The sequence below is a fragment of the Symphodus melops genome (genome assembly GCF_947650265.1).
Source record: "Symphodus melops genome assembly, chromosome: 1".
Classification (NCBI taxonomy): domain Eukaryota; kingdom Metazoa; phylum Chordata; class Actinopteri; order Labriformes; family Labridae; genus Symphodus; species Symphodus melops.
Genome location: NC_136691.1, coordinates 47,985,716 through 48,008,483, shown reverse-complemented (window position 1 = coordinate 48,008,483; position 22,768 = coordinate 47,985,716). Strand labels below are relative to the sequence as shown.

At 40.1% G+C, this 22,768-nt stretch overlaps 1 protein-coding gene across 4 annotated transcripts in view; it reads right to left on the bottom strand.

Moving 5' to 3' along the window:
* LOC306822896 (ADP-ribosylation factor-like protein 15) overlaps positions 1-22,768 on the bottom strand; it is an 85,240-nt gene extending 62,472 nt beyond the window's left edge. Inside the window, exons 1-2 of one of the 4 annotated variants that reach the window (XR_013778965.1) lie at positions 18,072-18,119; positions 16,601-16,712 (exon numbers count right to left, since the gene is read on the bottom strand). Coding sequence is in view for 3 of the 4 variants with exons in the window: in XM_079342182.1 (XP_079198308.1) it covers positions 16,601-16,669 (69 nt within the window). In the remaining variant the exon portion in view is untranslated. Of the gene's footprint in view, positions 1-16,600; positions 16,713-18,071; positions 18,401-22,364 lie in introns of those variants that run through there. The other 3 variants (XM_079342182.1, XM_079342181.1, XM_079342183.1) reach the window with 3 other exon arrangements.

Below are 22,768 nucleotides of genomic sequence, written 5' to 3'. Positions count from 1 at the left end.
GTTACACCAGAGTTACTTGAATGCTCGGAAAGAGACTTGCTAATTTGAAGTGCTCTCCTGCAGGTTCTCAGACTCTAGCTAGTGTATATCGATGGACTTTTAATTGACAAGACATTTTTTCTTTTTCCATGGACATACAATTGCTTTTTTTTAAAGGCAACAAACAATGTATTTAGTTGGAAAAGAAATTATATCCTTAACAGAAGCACATTGCCAAAAACTATCCTGAAAAACTTTTTAAGGAGGTATCCATAACTCATAGTTTTTCTTCATGTGAAGAGGTTTTTTTGTGGAATACTTAAGCCAGTGTTTATCTCCATTCTTCACATTTATAATCTCAAGGTAAACTTCCAAAGACTGTTTACACATACACTTCATATTTAGTTGAGAAAAAGTAGATTCTCTCATGAGTTATTGCCCTTTTATTGGAAAAACAGGTTCTCACTTTCAACAAGCTAGACCAGAGTTCACCTGAGGAAATCTTGGTACGGATCCAAGTGCTTCGGCGAGTTCAGCCAGCACTACACGAGCTCCACTTTTGTCCCATTCAAGGGGCCCGGAGTGGGCCACAGCACAGACTGAGGATGAATAGTGTTTCCCTATAGCTTGCAACTTGTGCTTTGTTGGTGAGGGGACATTTGTTGGTTTGTAAGAAACAAAGTTCATAAGCTCTGTGTCCAAAAACACCATTTGAATTATAATTCTTACAGCCTAAAAAAGAAAACCCGAGGCAAGGATAGGAATAAAAAATGAAGCTGTGTTTCAAAAGTATATTCTCAGTGGCTCTCAGGGAGCTCATTGTGTAACTGGTTGAGGACCAAATGGCTTCGATGAGTAAGATGTTGGTAGAAAAATAATGCAAACAGCAGCTACCCGAGAAAGAGGGGACTGAGGGGCCACTGTTTTTCCCCCTCTCGACACATTTATCTGTCTGGAGACTACCTTGGAGCTCCTGTGTTTTTCATGACATTTACTGGAAAAGTACATTAGGCAGAGAATGAGAGGGGCAGAATTAAGGGGCCCACCCACAGGACTGTTTTCATGTCACCCTCTTTTTGTGAAGAAAGCAAGGGGCTGAGGTGGTGGCAAGGCAGCTGCATTCACAGACAGAAGACACCTTTGCTCCATGGGACATCCGGAGGCTAGATAAGGGGCCACCGAATTGAAGGGGTACCACTGGGCGCCATTATGGTATATAAATCTTGTAACTGGGAAGGGTGATTAGCTAGGCTATATTAGCATACGGCGGCGGCAAAAACTTTGGTTTCCTGGGCACAGTGTAGGGCAAAAAGATGTTTTTTCGCACCCATGTAGAGGATCAAAGCTTGAGGGGCCCCCTTTTGAAGGCCCTGAAACCAGTGTGCAAGAACCAAGGGGGGTGGGGGGGGCGCCCCATCTCATAGACATAAAAAGGGTGGGTGGATGGGTGGGGGCACTTGTCCCACTTACATCAGTTATGGAACATTTTCATACAGCATATCTATCAACGACTAACTAAATGTTTGATAAAAAACAAATCCAACAGCCCCTCTAGCCAAAACAAGTGTGGGAAAGTGTCACGCTTAAGGACGTTGTCATTACATGTGAAAGGCCCCTCCCCATCAACTATTTCAAGGCCCCTCTGAGACAAAAAACCTGATGGGGACCAAGCGAACAATAAATCTGCTTTTATACATAGAGTGGTAGCAGAGAATTTGGTTGATGAGTAGACGGGGGGAGCTTAAAAGCCTTTTCAAAGCAAATAGATTCTCACAGGATATGGAAAATGTTTGACTCCGTTAGTGAACTGTTCCTCACGACACAAAATACACATAAGGCCTCGACCACGATCGTCATTCACAATATCCCCGATGGCCTTGTCCAATACGTCAGTGTGTGCAGATTAAGCAAGAAGACAGGAGAAAAGACTCTTTTGGGGATACATAAACTATAGCAATGACTAGATTCATTCCGTTTTACAAATTGTGAACAGGGATGGTCGCTCATCCTCTCGAGGCTTTCAGGCTCAACGAAATGGAAAAGCCATTATTAGAAGTTAATGACAAACAGTGACGTCAAAAGGAGAATGGAGGGAGACTCATGCCCCTTAAGTAGTATGAGTACAGTTGGATGTTCAGGGAGCACCCAGTGTGTCAGCGGTGTGAGAAGAAATAAGTCATAACACATCAAAGACCACTGGCTTCAAGAGAAGTGACAATTACAGTGTTGAGTGTTTGACAACTTTGTTTCCTCTCAGCTCGAAATTTGCCAGAGTCACACAATCTTACCTCAAGTTACTGTGACTCAGTGTGTGCTTCTTATTTTATTACCGTGCACATCATTCCCATAACATTTCACAGGTTCCAGAATCGTACAGCTATAGTCTACAGTTCAAACAAATTCACCGTGTGTGTGCATCTGCTTTGTTTCTAGATCAGGAAGAAATGTTCAGTTCCTTGTATCCAGATGGACTTGTCCAGTTAAGATTGATTCCAGCTCAAACCTTGCATGAAAATAAACCTCAAGTGATTCAAAGTTACCACTTGTGACACACGTCGTTTGAAAACTCTGTTTATAACTAAACGTAAAACCTATAAAACTGGATATCGTCCCCAACCTCACAATTACCACCTTAGCACTTGATTCATTCAGAAAGGCCGTGTCCATGGTAGGCTGGGCTGTTTAAAGAGACCTGGGGTTTCATTCATAAGTGTGTAGAATTCAAACTAAAAGTGTACGTGCTCCAAAAACCTCAAAAAGATTTTCATCATGCACACCGGCACACAATGTAGAATAAATCATGATCCACTGGAAATTTGGCATGTGGATCATCTTCATAAAGCTGCCCGCGACACCACCACGTACAACATTAAATGGTCAATGCGCCTTAAGGATGTAAATGCATTTAAAAAGCCAGCAGGTCAGAGGTTTCAACAAGTGGAAACCTCCAGTGTTGACAAATGAAGCCAATGTGGAGTGCATCCTCTTGATCAGTGAATAACAACGTTTAAAGGTCGGCCACATTTTATCATGGAAAACTCCGTCTTCACCAATTATGAGGATATACTGGCCTAGTGATCATGTGAGAGATGCTGGTGCATGAACTGTACGGTGCCGAAGCAAACTGATTTCGACAATAGGGTCAGTTCAGACTACAATTGATGCTCTCTTGGTACTCTTTTTTACAATCTAAGTAAATGTTGAAAATGTAACATTTTGTAGTGTCTGAAAGATCACACAATAATGGCACAACAATCAAACAATAGCTACAATCATGATAAAGAAAATAAACGCCATAATCTGATTATTCAGCAGTCTGGAGAAGAGTGAGTGAGATGTTGAGCGAGCAAATGCGAGAGCGTCCGTGTTAAACGTGGTGCCTTACACAGCCACTTCTAGCACCTGTGCCTTTAGCTAAACCTGAAACACTGTGAACTCTCTTTGGACTTATTTTACTCTGTTCTGTGAAACTTTATACTTGCATACAAACGCTGAAAGTTGCAACTTCAAAATCTGACTACATTCAAAGGCTTTTTGTTTGTTCTTATTAAATGATCATTTTTTATGAATGATAATTTATCATTTATGGAATACATATTATGAAATTCACTTTTTTGTCCAAAAAATGTGAATGTGCTCCAATATTTTGGAACACAGTATTGCTTTGACAGTATGTTATTTGATACTGTTGTGCAATTCATTTGCTTGAGTATTACAAAGAAAACAGTGATTGTGTCAATTCTGCAAAACAAAAATTAGAACGCCAAAGCCAAACATCTGGTGGTATTTCAGGTCTGGGAAATCAGAGGTCGTTCTCTGAGACTTTGGGGCGTTTCGGCGCGTTTGTCGGAAGTTAACCAGACACATTGTTTTAACCTTTGCCGGAGGAGCCTCTCATTCCCAGGGGCAAGCTGTGTAAAAGGGTCACTGACTTCAATAGGCCTTCATTAAGCACAGTTAGTGTCAACAGTTAATTATGCAAATAAGGAGACCCCTCATGTGGTTTGTGGGTCCATGGCCTCCTCCTTTCATTGCAGACACACACACACAAAAAGTACCACCCTGCAGACACACACAGTTCATATAGCACATAACACAAACTGTATGCTTTTCATACTCTACTTTTCCTCCTCTCATTTCATGTCAGGAATCAGAAATGGAGTGTTATGGCGCCATTACATAAATGGTGGCCAATGAGGCCCCTGAGATCTTCCGTGGCTTTCCTTGCCATCAAAGAAACTCCGGAAGGTTCTTGCTGGGTGCAGGAAAAAGCCCACCAACTTCTCCACATCAAGACTGAGGAGTGGGGCTTCAGTGCCCCATCAGTAACAAAAAAAAAAAAAAGTCCTGCATCAAAACAGTCAATTAGGGAAAAATGCATGACAGCCAAATTTGAACATTGTTTCTGTGATGGTAATGACAGGCCTTTCGCTCCTCTGCCTCTTCCACACATCTGATGTCTAAGGCCCCCTGATTTCAAAGGCTGGGAAGCCATCAGTAATTAATAATCACACACTTTGGGCCCCTCCGTTGTGGCTGGCGAGATTCTTTGTAGGGCCCGCCTCAAAAACCTCAATTCCACTTTCACCTAGCTCTTCTAACCCCATCAGAGAGTTAGCATACACCTCCCAAGCAAATGCCTCGATCGCTTTCTGCTGTTTGGTTCAAGTACATTGTTTATGTGTGTGTGTGTGTGTGTGTGGGGGGGGGGGGGGGGTCCTCCCTATTGTAAGGAGGTTGTTATTGGCACCATTTTTAACCAACTCCCCCTCAACCCACCATCTAAACTCGTTCACCTCTTGTTAATTGTGAGGAGATGGGGTGTTTGGGGGTTTGAGGGGTGGATAGTAAAAATGGCCTCGTTGTGAGTATACAAACCAATCAAACAACGCCCCTAAACTGTTTACACACCACATTTGCTTTTGGAATTATTTTCTTGTGTATTATTTTATTTCCCTAAGTCTTTCTTCAGTACAAAGCAAACTTCTCAAAAACAACAGTCTCAAAGGGCTTATGCAATAGTAAATCAGATCCAAACTGTGGCCCCCACGTCCATTGTTAGGACGTATGCCTTTGGATGCTTATAATCATCTGTAACCAAATACTAAATAAGACGACTTGTGTGTCCTTTTGGAGGTAATAGCTGCACACTGCCCGTAAACAGTCATGTAGGACAGAAAGGCAGAACTTCCACTCCATAGTCAGAGTTTCATTTCAAATCCACTGAGCTCGAGTGCAGAGCTAACAACACAAAACATGTGTCACTGTCCTAATAACTTCTGACTGCAGTGTACATGTGTGTGAAAGATGGTGAAGATAGAAGAGGCTGAACCAGAGGAACACGTGTGCGCAGGCTACCACTACACAAACCATACGACTTAATCCCACACAGGGAGCGTCCTGAAACCAATGGACTCCACATGTCTTTTCTACTTCAAAGGGATAAAAACATATCACATCATGCAAGCCCATCCTCCTTCTCATCATCATGGACAGGCATAAATGTTAATAGATCATATTAATACAGCACCATTACCTGTTTAACTAGTTGAATGGTTTTACATTTCTGTAATGTGGGATATCGAGGCGTGTTATATAGTTAGAGTATCTTTGTGTCTGTTCTGCATTTTTCTGACACCTACTGGAAGGCAGGACATTGTCCATGTCTCACTGTCAAAAAATGATGAAAGCTGTAATGTGACACCACATTGCAGAAGATCAACTTATAATCTTTGACTGAAATGAATCAGGATTGCGGAAAGACACAGGAGGCTAAGTAACGCATACAAAAATATGATCCGTCTCTCTCCTCCTGTAAAGTTAATCCATGCAAACGGATGTGGAAATAAAAAGGCACACAGTTTACCGTAGTTGACTCAGCTAGATAAACTGTCCACTGGAAGTATTGACAATCATAAAATGTAATGCCATACAAGACTTTTGGAATTATCTCTGGTATATGACAAAATGAATAATCACAAAGATGGAAAAGATAAGCACCATGAGTGACTGTGCAACAGCTCGGCCTGCTTCGAGTCAGAAAAAAATCATGAGGCCACTCCACTTTTATAAAAAAAATCATACTTTACCGGAAGAAGAGATGGACACCAGACAAGTAGGAAATAAGCACACGTGCATATGCACAGAGAGAGCCAAGGCTGATGGATAGATGTGCCTATGGCAGTATTGCGTAAAAGGCTTTCATAAACGACTGAGCACAGAGGGAAACGTTTACTTAGGCAGAGACAGGAAAGAACAGACTGAGGCCAACTGTGCCATGATCCATCACAGGCCTACCTATGACATTACACAGTGCAACCTGATTCTCAAGTCGTCTTGGAGTCTTGCCCCCCAAGAGAGAGAGAGAGAGAGAGAGTGAGAGAGAGAGAGCATCTAGCCTACCAGTTGTGGTTGTATGTTTCTCTCTCTAACTTTAAAGATAGCACCTGATATTTTACATCTGAGAAACAATGTGACAAACGAAGAATTTGTTGTACTTTTTGGCAGATTCTAAAATGATCCTTTTTTGTTGAGCCTTAAATATTGTCCCCAGGACATAATATCACGGGTTTAAATAAAAGTACTTTGCTTTACTAAATCCTTCTGTAAAGTTCATCTGAGGAACGGGAAAAGAAAAGGCACACAAAAAATCCACTTGTACTGGTTTTTATTAGAATCCAAACAAATACTTTTCATGTGCAATCTTCGAAGACACGAAGGGGTTAGAAACTTTTCATATCTTTTCACTTTTGTGAAAACAACTGCACACTATTAACACGCTGGAACAAAAGATGGCAATCTTTCAATGGGCCAATACTCTTCAAATGATTACTATTCCTATTACTCATTACTACAAGATCTTCCACTTTCAGTTCGCTCCTAACTGGCTAAAGGTACATCTGTACATCTCTTTGAAAGTTTATTAAAGAATCTTAAACAAACATCAGGTAAATATGAAAATATACTATCAAACATCAGTTGATCATGCAGTCTGCATGATCTAATACAAGGAAACATCCTAAAGTTCATAATAACAAAGCGTAAATGTTGGCTGTGGGGTTAGTAAGGTGTTTTCTCCAATAGTTTGCCTCATACAGAGAAGTTTGATTTGGGGGGTTTCAGCGTGATAACGTCAGGAAGTTGTAGTCAGTGCTGAACTTTGGAGCTGATCCATGACTATATGGCTCCACCCAGAGGATGGAGAGCTGAATTGATCATGCATCAGAAGAACTCAATTAGATCCCTGAATTATATTATTATCCGTATTATAAACTATCTGGTGTTTCATAAATGTAAATTTAAAAAAAATGCTATGTCATCTTAAACCATGGAAGATTTGAGATTTAAAAGAAGTGGTTTCAGATTGCTAATTTCCAGACAAAATCAAGATTTGCCATTTGCCTCTGAGCTCACGTGTGCGGTCAAGTTTGTAAAAAAATAATAATCTTAGAACAACTGCTAAAAGGTCACACTCCTGGGGTCGCCGGTGGCGCAGCGGCAGTGCGCGCGATCCCACGTATTGAGGCTCAGTCCTCACGCGCGGGCAGCCCGGGTTCGCGTCCGGCCTGTGGCCCATCTCCCGCATGTCTCTCCCCCTTTCCGACTATCCACTTTCCTCCCTCTATAATAAAGGCATAAAAACGCCAAAAATAAATCTTAAAAAAAAAATAAAATAAAATTAAAAGTCACACTCCTGTTTCTCTTTGTTCTCATTACAAACTGAAACCTTTGGATTTGTTGATTTAGATACATACATACCCGTGTATGTAATTCAATTTTTATGAATTATAAATATTATTGTGATTTGTAGTATTGATTGATGTACATTTGATGTCATAGTTATTTGTTTTATTGGAGAGTTGTGTTGGAAGTAGGATGATGTCCAGTGTACTGCTGTATGTGTAAGTCCAACAGCACTGGCAATATTTGTACACAAATACAAATACGCTTTAAAGATTTGTTTTATCTCTGACAAATTTTGCTTTTTGTCCCCTCAAAAGAAATATTCTAAATATCTATTGTGGGCTTTTTGTGCCTTCTATTAAAGGGACAGGCCGGAGTCGAACCTGGGCCTGTGCCACCAGCGCACCTCAAATCAAATATTTTAAACAAAAGATCCCTTCAGTAAGATCCTTTGTCTCAGCTGTAGAGGTGAAATCAGACAGTATACTGGAGCATACCATCTTTCATGAGGTTCAGTCTGTGTTGTAACTTGGTCCTTTGTGTCTGTTGGGATGTTAGACTATTCTTCAAGAAGGAAGAAATTCAATCTCTTCGACAGATGAAGGAGATTTGGACTTCAAATGTTTACTTCTAGCCACACTACATCCCATAAGAGTTCTGTGGACAGTAAATCCAGACATTTTGAAAGACACTCGAGACAGACTTTATATTCTCAAAAAAAAAAAAAAAAGTGGAAAATGTAGGTCTGGAAAAAAAAACTACCTCAAGATAACATGCTGTTCATATTTCAATCTGAAAAAAGGAGGTAGTTACGCTGCTCAGATCTCGTAGGTGCAGGGCAGTGCAAAATCATTTCAATCTGGTCATAATTATAAAACAATCATGGACTCGGACAGATTCCTAAACAATTAAACAAATGATGGAATGAATACATCTTTTGGCTTCCTTCAAACAGGATGTTCAAGTAATCAATTGTTAATCACTCATCTAGCAAGTAACTGTTCACGTGCTTGAAGTGAATGTTTCATTGATAAGATATTTCATTAGATCTTTTCACACTGAGTAAAGTGTTGTGGAAACTTTGAATGTTGCATTTAGTTTTAAGAGACCATCTGTGTTAGTAATAGTAGCTGACATCAAGTGAGGTGAGTTGGGACCATTTCTCACACAACTTCTAATCACTTCAACACTTTCAGAGACGTGTTTTTAATCAACTGTTTTTAATATCGTTGTTGCTGCAAATTTTTCACATTTGCGTAGTCTCGTTTTAAAATCATCAAAATCAAAATTTCAGGTGGAGCATATTTTCTTTGGCTGCGCATTTGATTATTTTCATCAAAGTGTACAAAAATGCTTTGACATGTAATTGGTTAACCGGTTCAGTATACAATTGTTGTCATTATGTTCCATTATCAGAGCTACACACACGCAGGATCCAGCATGTTTAAAGCATTCTGCTTGAAAAATTATGAACCCAAATAAACCATTATCAAAATAGTTGGCGAGTAATTTCTTTGTCTTGGCTTATTGATGAATACATTGATAGAAGCCCCTCTGCCACTTTCCTATGTGCTGTGTTTCCATCTGCTTTTGATCATTTGAAAACACATAACAGGGACTGTCAGCTGCCTGTGATCCCAACATTAAAGAAACACTTCTTAAGTTCTTATGCAGAGTTAAAAAGAACAGGCCGTTGGTCCTGGAGTTAAGTGGAACAAGTTAGAGTCTTCAGATGGAATATATACATGACCTCCATAGAGAGATGACCTCAATAAGTTCAACATCATCCTGCTTACTTTACAACAGTGTCTGTTCAAGGACAACAGAGGGCGCCATTACTCTTTCCTTCAACTCAAACCTTGGAGGGAACCAGCTCAGTTTGCAGTACAGTTTCCATGTTTGATTTAAGAACTGATCATACAGTCTAACTGAAAATGTTTAGTGTAATGAGAACATATAATATCATATAGCATGTCAAATTAACTTAGTCATTTCATAGTTTTTCACCATGACATAACCTGACCATAAATGTTAAATGGGCCTGGAGGACGTCCCAACAGACCACTGTGTGAAGATTTCAAGTAGTCAGTGGTGATCTTATTTTTAAGCTGAATATACTTTCAGAAGGAAGCTCAGCTCATAGTTCATTCATGCATTAATGTGGCTATATGTAGAGATCAACAGCACAGTTGCACATCTTACTTCTTGTCACACTTCCACCACATAAGACAAAAAAGATCAAATGTCGAGGACAAAAATGGGATCAGGTCTCACTCATCACTTGTATCAAAGAAGATAACGTTTGAATGCGGGCATAGACTTATCTGGGCTCAATATCTATGTGGACACGAAGCACTGTCTAATAGTTCATCTCACAGACAAGAAAGCTCTGCGGGCTCATGGTCAACAATTGGGAGTTTCCAGTATTGCTGTTCTTTGAGCTGATTTTGTTCTTAAGGTAAATCAACAGTGACTTATTTCATGGTTTCTTCTTAAAGGTTGAAAAAAATCCATTTAGCTGCTGTGAAATGGAGCCATCAGAAATAGAAAGTGGAGCACATTCAGCCATAGCTCCATTGTCATAATTAGCAGTCCCTCAGAGATTGCGTCAACAAGCGTCAAGCATCATGTAGAAAACTGTTCCCCGGTATAGAAATGTAAGAGATGGAGACAAACTGTGACTGAGGAAACAAAGTACTGAGTCTAATTTAAAAGTCATGAATATTAGCAGCATGTAAGTATGTTCCCGGCCGGAAAATGATTGTTTTTAAAGCCAAATAAGAAATATTGCTATTTACAGGGTTAAGAAAAATAGTAACGTGATTTTTAGCAAGAAATCAAAGCAGTTGCTGATAAATAATTAAGAATGATGCTGCGTTTAAACCTTCCCAGATTTTAATCGACTGACGCTTCCAGTTCAGTAACTAAAAGCGTCATCTGGAAACATTTGAATTTACTTGGTTTTGGACTAACAAAACCGGAGGCCCTCTGTCTTGGAGGATTAGTAAAAGAGATTGCAGCGTTGTCATGTAATACAATGTCTTGTGGATAAGCATATTAAAATCTGTGCGTCAGGCCATGAACATGGGTCTGTGCCTTGTCATGGGAACAAAGACTATTGTGTAACAGAAAGACGCTCTGAGGCGTCTCACAACAAAAACCTACAGGGAGAGGTTTCACATTCGAGGCCGTTAGAGGAAGAACTTTGACTGTAAAGGCTATCAGAACCTGTGAGCTATACAAACATATCTAACTGAAACTGTGTCTTTCTTGTTAGGGTTGCAAAATTCTGGGAATTTTCAAAGTAGAAAGCTTTCCATGGAACACAACAGGAATAAACAGGGAAAAAACGTAACTTAAATGTAGCATACTTGATTAAAATAGCGCTTGTGCACTTGAATAACTATGCTATTCCTCAATCACATGCACGGAGCACACTGCTTCCTGCAGGGCTATTGAGGCCACGCCCCCTGTATGCCACTCCCTCCTCCATCACATGCACAGATGACTTCTAGAATCATGGACCACACTTTGAGTCCAGAGCACCAGACTATTAAAGCCACACATTTTAGCCTGTGGACTACATAAAGGGAAGTAAGTTTGGATGATATTATGGAGTAATATATTTTAAAAAGTGATGTAAATCTGTTGAATTTTTTTTTTTTTTATTGTATTATGTTGCATGGATGTCTGCTCAGGTTTCCTTATCATGTAAAGCCCACTCCTCGTTGGTAAAGTCTATGTCCAGGAAAACAGTTCATGTGTGACCTGTGTGTTTTAATCTCACTGTGTATTGAACCCTGAATGTGCAGTGTGTAAAAGGGTGTACGTTTTGTGTTAACTTCAAATCCAAATTAAAGACATCTTTGTACAAAATGATTCTGTGACATGACATCCTAACTCAACAACTATCAGGGTTACATGATAAAGTGTGTTCACGTGTACATGTGAACACACTTTATCTTATTGCTTCATCCAGTGGGGGTTTTTCATAATCTTCCAGAACTTAAATTAGTATTCAAAGCAAAGTTTCCCTTTTTTGTTCCATCTCAGATCAAAACACATTTACTTTACCAAGAGGCATACCAAACACCTATCAGACTTCTTCTAGTTTTTCTGATTATTCTGTTGACCCCAAAGGGAGTGAATTCTTTAAATGATCATCACAGCGCTTTTAGCTGCAGGATTTTAAAATGTAAATTATGCATGACATCTTAATAGTGCATGTTGTTTTATTTTCCTTGTCTTCATTGTTGAACTAAAAGCGTATCAGAAATACTAAAAGGCAAATTGCACTTACAAGTAGTGCATGTATTGGACAGAGTTATGGCAATGTTAGATTGTGGCAGGGTGTAGAGCACAAACACTTTCCAGACGCAAACATATTTCACTTTTGACTGCTTTCCTTTTTAGTTTTCTTGACTGTAGCAGCTGAACTCAACCACTCAAACAACAGAACCTTATCAACCTCTGTAATCGACTGATCTGGTTGTTCCCACTCTTATTAACCAATTTTATCTTTATGATGCCATTTTTACTTCATAGCCTAACTGCTCCTTTTTTTTCTTCTTTTGTGTAAATTTACTGGACCTTGAGCATGAACTGGTGTCTACTATCTCAGTGTTTGTAAAGGATCCAGTGCATACGTAAAAAGCTGATTCTGAAACATGACCACAACATCATTAATTAGAAATACATCACAAATTAATTTGGGCCACGACATGTACAGAAACTACTGCATAAAACCTGGAACTAAAAAGTGACAGGATATACATTACATGGTCAACAAAGGACAAATGTGGCATTGCCCAGATCTGTCAGCCAATACATGTCAAACAGGAAGCTATTCTTTGTTGCTTCCCAAACAGCCAGAGCCAAATTCCTTCCCAACATGTCCTTGACGCAAAACAGACGGGTAAAAAACTGGCAGTCAGATTTGAGGAAACCGTACTCGATAGTGGGTGGCCCTTGGTTATCACAGTCGTCATCACACCAGGTATTGTAGTTATTTTGAGGTGTGGGATATTCATAGACCAGGATGGGGGAATGGCTGCTCCCATCCTGCCTTTCAAGAGCACGGAAGGAGGTTGGAAATGTATGCTGCTCAAACACTGTGGGAAGAAGGATTTATTTACTGTGCAGAAACCTTCTGACATAATAGGCAATAAAAAAAAAAATCTGATGTACAAGTCCCCCAGGCCTAACATTTTTTAAAATCAATTATTCACTAATTCATGAAGCTTTCTGGTTCAGTTACGCAACACTGAAAGACATAACATAGGCATAAAAATGTACTCCATGTTAAAGTAAATTCAAGAAATACTTGTATCATGTTCTGTCTTTAGTTAATGGTGTATTGTAAATGGTTAACACTATTCCAACAGGGAAACAGATTTAAAGCTCTAGGTTCATGATAGGTAGTGATCTGTTAGATAAAGTCTTAACATTAAGAGTGGATTACACCTAGCGCCTGAGCTAAAAATACACGTCCCTCAAAATAGGAGAACATTTGTTGTCAGGCAATGATATTAAAAAGGTATTTTGTTGTCAAGTCAAAGGCGTCATGGCCACTGGCAGATTGGTGAACTATGAGATGAGGAAAAGAAAATATTCTTAAAGCCTGCCGTGGACAGGTTGTTTTGTTAAAAACATGAAGAGCAGTGCATCATGGGACTTGTGAGTGGTTAAATGTTACAGTACTAATGTTACTGTATGTCCATATCAAACAGAGAAAATCAAGACCAGCACTGCAGGTTGCACCAGCTGCGCATAAGTTCATGCGTAGCCTAGTTTGAAGACAAGTTTTAACTTATGTTTACGCTCTGCTTACATTTGAGGTGTTGCACCAGCTGAGACTGTTCCAAGGTAGGCACGTGTTATAACCTTAATCCTAGCTCTGAGTTGGCGTAAAGTCCAACGACGGTCATCATAGTGGCTCGCTTTGAAAGGTGAGATAACGACTGATATGATTTCCGTCAGAAATGTTTGATGGCTTTGTTTGCTCGTGCTGCCATTTCATAAACTAAGATAATTCCACCTGTCCAACACCAGAGTAATGGGTAAAATAAAACATTTCAAAATGTTTTCAATCTTTATTAGTTTTTCTGGAAGGCATCTTGCCGCCCTCTCCCTGGCTTGAAACATGTTGCCTGCATATTGTAATAAGAATGAAATGTCACTTCAGTTCTTAGTGCAAAAAAAAAGAGCATCGTAGTGACCAAGTGAATGTGTTGCTCACATGTGGTCCTTTGAACTGTGGAGCCATGCAGCAGTGTAACTTCTCTATTTAAATCAAGCATGCATTAACAGGTACAAAGGCTTTCTACTTTTTAGTTGCACGCTGGGCTGAACCTTTAAGCAAGTGGAGAAACTGATTTCTACATCTACCTTTGCTTGAAATGAATTTCCCTTCATATCAGATGGACTTTTGTATCTGTGTATCTGTTGTTTGGTTTTACTCTATGAAGTTATTGTCTGCGTACGTGCGTGCTTGTTTGCTTTTATTGTTGTCAGGATTTGTTTGTTGTCGTCTGCCTGTGTACCTGTAGCTACAGCATTACTTTCAGTTGGCTTGGCTTATGACATGTATAATGGAAAGAAAAGTGCACTCCTTTAGGATGGTAAGGCTAAATCAGGCTCGTCTAACGTGATTCTGAATACATTTGCTGATAAGATAAATGCAGCAGCTATTAGCCTGGCCTTGATCTCACGCTGCCTGAATCACATCTGGATGGAAATTAATTCCAACTGTACAAACTAGGTTTGTTGCAGCTCCTCTGATTGAAGATTATTATTATCTGTGAATGTCATCCTGACTATCAGAAATGTTTAAAGGAGTGCTGTACATCACACTGGTCACATCTCAACTTTGAGGGCAATCTTACAATGAAACAACAAATAGGAGACTGAGGGAAGAGGGAGTGACGACAAACATAACGATGAACCATTATGAACAGGTAACAGGAGGAGTGTGTTGCTCCTCCTGTTACCATTATTCTGCATGGAATTAAAAAAACAAAAACATGTCTGGCCACCTCTCGTGCTTTTAACCGTTTCCACTAAGCGGTCCAGTATGGATCAGTACAGTTTGCTACGGTTTGGTTGGGTAGAGCCTGATCCGGTTTGCGTTTTCAGAGCCAACCGTGCCCTACTGAAGGCGGCGTCTAAGCCAGATGGCGATATCCGCGTCAGCTACATAATAGCATGACATTATAGCAGCTAGATACGATGCTAATAAATTCAACAAAGAAGAAAAACGCGACACAGGAAACAAAGACCAACAGCCAGCAACTCATCTCCTTTGTCAATGCAGTGTTTCCCCTGTATGCATTCAGCAGCAGCGGAGAGCCGCTACTAAAATATGACCGCTGTTGAGTTTGGTTTGAGTTTGTTTGTTTTTTTCCATAAGAGGAGAAAGTAAACGAAAGGAGAGGAGAAATAACTTCATGGTGTTTTGCGCAATCGGACGCTTGATATCAGGACAAATTAACACACCTCTGAGTGAGAAACTGTACATTAGCATGTGGTTCTTAGTTGCAAAACGCAAATCAAGCTTTGTTACAGAGAGGGCTGTGTGCCGCGAGGAGAAATACAGCCAAAAAAACAAGCGACTGTATTTAAACATGGCAGGTTTGTGTTTGTCTTTTAATGCCGCTGTCGGACAGGACCAATCAACGGACCGCAGTGTTTAGCTCCACCTTTTAGGGTCGGATGGATATACTTGGCACCACAACAAAAGGGTCCAAGAAATAAGACGGTAGGGGTCTGTAATTTGGGGGTCTTTGCTGGCTTTAGTCTTTGGAAACACCACAAAATGTGTGCCGTACCAGGACGAAATTAACCGCTTGGTGGAAACAAAGCTTTAGACTCTTATTTTAAAGAACAAAGCTGAACGCTGTTAACAAAGCGTTTGTTGTTTTGGCTACAAGAATACACCAGCACTACGTCAGAAACATTGTTCTCGTTTGTCGGTGTGTTCAACAGAATGTTTAAATGTTAAGAAGACAGATATTGTAAAAATCAAAATCGTACTCATGTTTAAGAATCGAGATCTCAATATCAATCAAAATTGTTGCGATTATCATTTTTTGCTATCACTGGAGTGTTATCAACCCGGCCTTACGATCGTTGGTCTGAATGACTTAGCCTGAGCCTGAGGGTCAGAGCCAGCGTTCAGCTGCAGCCATTTTCCACTCCATTAATAATGTAATGAGGTGACCATGGAGTGCCTAATACGATCATTTAGACCTTTAATGGTTAAAGCATTCTACAAAGATAGCGTCTAAAGAGCAGCATTGGAAATTGGCACCCAAACACATGGTCACTTTTACTAAGGGCACATGGCACCTGCTGTGACCAAGAACTTAACGGACCGCTGATTGTGAGATGATATCAAGGAAAAAATGTTGCTGAATGATCATTGTACATCATGACACAGTCTATCAAATTAATAAAGAGATATTTTAAAAGTGCTCTGATTAGTCCTTTGAGCTGAATTTAGAGAGGGAGTGCATGGAAGAACCTAAAGCTTGAGCTTTAATTCAGTATAGTTAGCATTAGTAAGACAGTGCAGCTGCTGTATTTTAAAAGTATGATTCAATGAGGTAAAACATCCTTTAATGTGAGCAACAGGACGGCAGAGGCGGTGGATTGAATAAGTATAGCTAGGAGAAGATCAATGAGCTTTGAAGAAGTCTTCCGTCACAACGATCTGTACAGCATCAGTAACTTAAGGAGAAAGTCAAGCAGCCAATCCAGCTCTTGTATTGTTGTACTGTTAATATTTACATGGTATTTTCATTCATATCTTAGACCTAGACATCTATCAATGAATCAATCAATCTTAATTTGAATATGAGCGATCAGTTAAAACGTGTAACGTTAAGATACTTTACAAAAAGAGAAGCTCAGCACTATAAGCAACATTTAGAAAAGTTACCGTGGCAAGGAAAAACTGCATATGAGCGGGCAGAAACCTGGAAGCTACAGACTCATGCTGAACAGCCATCTGCTGCAGCTGTGAGGCTTGAAAAGTGGAATAAAAGGAGACGCTGGAAGACAGCGGTGGATAGAGACAAAAAATAAACTATAACAACAAGGAATAAAAGAGATTTATAAGGACAAGTATTTATAATTTGACAAAGAACCTCAAATAGAGTAATTTAAAGAAGGTTTGTTGTCGAACTCTACACAAAGGAATCACTCCCAGATTACAGAGAAGACTGTTTCAGCAAAAAAAAAATTCCATGAGGGCTGACCAGGCTGCGATACTGTATGTCTTTTCATTTCAGTCTAAAGAGAACAGTAAATATATGAAGTGCAGGAGCTCAGGGGAGCTCTGCAGTCCTGTTACAGTACGGAACAAAGTTAAGAGTAAAAATCTGTTTTCTTTTTTAATTGAGAAAAATCTATTCATCTCTCTGCTCTACAATAAGATAAATAACTAGAAGTGAGATACTTTGTGAATAAGATGTAAAGGTAGCACATCACAGAAATAGGAGTATTGATAAGACACGTTCTTCCAGTAGCATTAAGTGCTGTTGGTTCAAGACATTTACAATATTTTTCAGTCCTTTTGTCCATTCTGGCAAGTTTAGTTTATAAGAACTAAGTTATACATTTGTCCCAACAATTTTCTTTCTAAAGCAACCTAAATGGCGTGTTTTTTACATTCATGGTTGCCTTATGTTAAACATTAAAAAAAAAAAGCTCTCTGTTAATGTTCTGAAAGAAAGCTTCACCAATCGGTTAAGCAATAACAGGAATCTGACAATGGGCAACATGAGTCGTCAGCAGTGGTTAAAATACAACTATCTTAAAATGTTGAAATATGTACCACTGCCACAATGGAAAACTGTTTCATGTCCTAACGAACACACCAAGGTGAAATGTACAGCTAAGGCAAAAATCACCATCTGCACTCATTTTACACCTTTGTCACTACAAACACACATTCATAACAACTTCAGTTATATTTCCACCATATCCTTCTTATGTATTCATCCATTCATAACTGCATTGCTCTTAAGGCAGCTTGAACTCCAACCATTGATCGAGCCAGTTGCTAGGAGCTGCAGGAAAAATAAATCTATCTTTTATTAGAGAAAAAGTCTATACTGTGAGACAGCTTGTTCTCTCTAGGTTTCATTTACAGCTCACAGCAAAGACATCCACTTGTTTCACCTTAATAACATGTGAACACCCACTCAAATTAAACGGAACATACTCTTCATTCAGTGACAAAGCTACGGTGAAGCAGCAGCCCATGTTTCATGAGCAGAATCTGGTTTAAAACTCATCGAGGAAACACTATACCCCGGTGAAAACAACAGAAATCAATCTAACACACGTGAACAACCCGGCCGTTCTCTACAAAACAGACAGCAGTGTGTCTGCATGCATTTTCTTACCGTGTAAAGCCCAATCCTGCACAAGGCAAGGGAGAGCTGCATGTGCTCCGACATTGTGCTCAGCAACAAGCGTAACCCCCGGCAACTAACAAGCCAAGCCTCTGGAGTAAATGAATGGATGGAGGAGGATCAGAAGCAAAACAGTGTCAGGTCTTCAATATAGGTCCTGCCCTTTACTGTCTCGCTGTCAGCAATTCACACGGTCCATTTCTTTTCAGGAAAAGCTATACAGCAAGGATTTAAGAGGTTGTAGATAAGATTGAAGAGTAGGAAGTTGCCTTGTATTTACTCCCCAAAATCTTCAGAGAAAGATAACAACTACTGCCACAAGGATCATGCAACAGACACAAGCTTGAGATTAGTTTGTGAGAATCTCTACAGAGAGATTACGGGCCCAGTGACAACTAGGGATCTAGAATAAGACTACAAATTGGATTAGTCACTATTACCCACCCACACGCTATGCCCATACTGTAAGCACAGCTCCATGAAGTATGAAAACCTCCGGTCTCTATGCATAGAGCTGGATGAACGGATCATCCATTGAAGTTTGCAGCGGTCAAAGGGATTTAGACAACTGTTGTGGGATGCTTTGTCTGCAGTCGCTCGGTTCATGGAGAAAGGTGAGTCATGTTCAAATAGGCTGTTTTGGTCAGATCAGCTGTCTAGTAGTGGGAGCTGCCACTACCTGCTGACATACTGCACATAGACAGTAATGCAGAGTACTCAAATGTAACCCAACAGGGCTACATTAAAACTAGTAACACCAGCAACAGGTAGCTCAGATGACCATATTTTTGAAGAATAAAAATGACCAGATGCAACTTCAAGTTGTTTTCACTGTCACACTACTCATTTACGGTATGTTACAATTCCAAATAGTATGTTACTGCATGTAAACTCCAGGAGTTCCTTCAGTTTTATGGAAGGTTCGGAAAAATCTGTTTTTTTAAAAAAGCATTGTGAGTCACTTATGAAGCTCTGCTTAACAAACTGCATCTTGTGGCTTTAAATGGACCCAACCTTTCAAATAAATAGCAATAAAACCAGCAACATCAAATCTCTTAGCCAACTGATGTTCATCATATCTGAATGATATTGACACACAGTTGCTATTTGGATTTGCTAATGAGGTTTTTTAAAATCTAATAATGTAGTTTTTGTATGTTTGGCTGCTCGATGTTTGATTGAACACTATTGATTGTGCTGCTCGCCGTCTTGGTCAGGGACACCAGGGAATCACTGCAACGATCCATCAGACAGACAACAACATGACTGACATGTTGCTAGCAGGTTTAGAGCAGAGACTTGTGTTCAACTGGAGGCTTTGCACTCAAAACCAAATGGCCAGCTTGACCACACATAATGTAAACACATCTGATCACTTTTATTCAAATTGTACTCCGGCTGCCAGGATCTTTCCCTCACGTGCCTTTCCTTTCTGTTAAATGGGATGCTACAACACAGTTAGCTCAAAGTACCTCCATTTTTTGGTCATAGTTTTCGTTGGGTTCTGACAGCCCAGGCCCTTGGTATGTCATTCTTAGGAATTGTAGGCAGATTTTACAGGAACAGCAGGTTGAGAAAGAAAAATGATTTTCCCCCAAAGTATTTTGTTTATTTGAAAAAGGAGAAAAGCCATGGAGAGCTGCTATACAAAAAGAAATACATTTCAGCATTCTAAAATACATAGATTTGATTTTCTTTTTCTGTTGACTTTCATGCAGAACGGGTCATAGAGGGTTGATATTTGTATAGTGACTTTGTTGAGCATACTCCCACCCGTCTGTTAGCATGCAGGCGACAGCTCATACCTGCATGTCAAACAATCAGCTTCATGTCAGTAACGTTTCAGCCTGCTGTAGTCAGTGCTGCAAACTTAGACAAACCCTGGCACACGGCTGGGCAATGGATTGAGTTTCAATTTCAGTTAAAATGTCTTTCTGTAATCATCAAAGTGAGATTGAAGCATTCAGACATTTAAACATGGAACTTTTATTGTGAATAACTTGTTGGACATAGAATGTCTATAATCGAGTAGAAGATGTTTTAGCGGCGCTACGATCAGCAAAAAGGTTGTCAGGAGAAAAAGTATGATCTTTGACCACTTGTCACCACCACAGCCCGCTTCTTTTATTCATCTTTGATTTAAGACAGCGAGGGAACAGTTTAAACACAACTTCAGCAGGTAGACCTTGAAGTTGATCTGCTAATCCGAGCTGCGTTTGGCTAAAGAGACACGGAGTCAAGTCATTTCAGCAGATAGCCTATCATACTGACAGGAGGAGAAGACAAAGCCCTGATGCACACCACAACTCAGCCCGATAACTTCAGGAGTTTTGTGTGAAAGCCCCTATAGCTGGTATTTTCTCTGTCAAATGTTGTTCATCCACTTGCAACATTTAGAAACAAAGGAAGGAATACTAAATGGGTAAATGTTTATGTATCATTCTATCATGCAGATATCAGTCTACGGCTAAACGACAAGCTAAGTCTTCAGCAATAAAACCATTTGATTGAGATCAATGGACAATTTAAAAAACTATCACTCACTAAACTATCTCTCTAAATGTTTCCCAACTCATGTAGTCTGAGCCTGATGAGTAGAAGTGTGGTACAGCAGAGGAAACGCTGCTCTGTTATCTGCCACACCCCTTATTACCATGTACTTTATGATCAGCAGCTAGTGGTTGTTGTCACTCAATCTTTGACCACATACAGTATTTATACAGTATCCACATAAAGTATTTTAAACTAATAAATAGCTGTTATATCTCTAAAAAGTCATATTTTGTGTGGTACTGGATACACAAGGGCTCAATAGTTAGATGCTACAGTTTAACATTGCAGGTTTAGTGACAAGTTCTTATTGATTTAAATCGAAAAGAGAGGCATAGTTCTGGCCTGGGTTTTGTGCCAGGTCTCCAGTGTTTCACAGCAGGTAACCCGGCCTTGTGCCTGTTGAGAGCGTGACCTTAAGGGGACAGCCAAGCACTAGGCTCCAGCAGTCTGCATAGTTACAGCTGTGCTTTTCACACAAAACTGTTTGTCATAGAAAGTCTTACATCCTGGGCAAGTGATCAGGATTTCTCCCTGCTCAGTCAGTATTTAGACAAAGACTAAACATGGTAAAAACTGAAAACTAAAAAAAAGCAACATGAAGAGAAGCTTATTGAACTGCCAAAAGAAAAAGAAAACAGCTAAGATGATGAGATCATTTCTTTATTATCTCCTGTCATGAGTGTGCTCTTTAACAACAATGCCCTTTGTGTTTACTATTGGCACAAACAACTTCCTACTACCATGTAACTGAGATTACACCATAAATCATCTACTCAAAGAATGCACAACTTTGTTCCACATAAGATTTCTGACTCCAAGGCCAGAAGCCACAGACAATCTCAACGAAAAAAAGTTTGTATTGAATATAAATCTTACTATTTTGTTGCCTGTAGGTGGTATAAGGACTTTGACAGTCTGACTTGGGACGAATCACAATGAAACAAAGTTTAAAGTTCCTCTTAGGTCTCACATCTTGGGAGGCCTATTACAAATAAACTGATAACACTGGGTGGGCTAGTTCCTCTGCATTTCACACTGCTCCCCCCCACACACACACCACCAAATGAGATGACAGCACAATGTCTGAACTTTTTTTTTTTTCCTCTGGCTTTATAAATTCCCAGGGAAAGTTTTCAGTTGCAGCTTCCTCTCTATTGTTGCACCCATCCCACCTCTACAATGTGGGCAAAGGCCCAAGAGCCATAATCCCCCCCTGGCTAAAGCTGGCACAGCTGATAGTAGAAAATGATTGATTTTTATCACAGGAATAAATAAATAAATATATATACACACACATACACAAACTGGTGAAGCTGTATTGGTGCCTCACTCCCAGTGACACATGGGCATGGGAAGCCTAACCTAAACACAGTGCAGCTTATCCCAAGTTACAACAGCGAGGTTTGTGGACTTACTGCAGTTATGTTGACACATAACACAGCTAGCTCTACTTCCAGGGTAAAGCTAGTTGGTTAGTTGTAAGTGTAAACAGTTGATGGGGGCCTGGGTCAACCAGTTTAGACATTGTTACACACAGGACAGATAAGCAAATGCTACAGGCTAGAGCTGACACATTAGCATATAACAACAACCGGTACTTCAGCTCGGCTACGTGTTGAAAGTCACACAGCTGATTCACATCAATGTCTGATTAGGAGACCAGGTCCAAACATCAGAACTAGTCTTTGACGTGAATATGAAATAGCACATATTTTCTGTTCAATTACTCACCAGATAATCCATGTACTACCGCTGACCAGTCACTGCTGCAAGAACTGGCTTTGTAGTAATCCCGTTGTTGCTTCAATGAGTCCAAAATGTACAGGATTTGAGCACAAGTCGCTTTGTATTCCCCGCCTTTCGACAGCTAGAGCAAAAATAAAAAAGCAGCCTTTGGTGGGGTTTAAAAGCAGGAATTCTCGCCTTCCTGCTCACAATAAGAGCTTTTTTCGGCGCAGAGACGACTGAGTTGGTTAGAAAGGACGAGGGCCGCAGGGTTCGTGTGCTTTTCTGGAGAAAGCAGCCCTTCGTCCACCGGCGGACTTCCAGTTTTATCACACAATTATCAGTTCAGTGTTTGGTTGAGGAAACTGGCGAAGCCTACAACGCTTACGTCACGTACGTCGTCTTGCGTA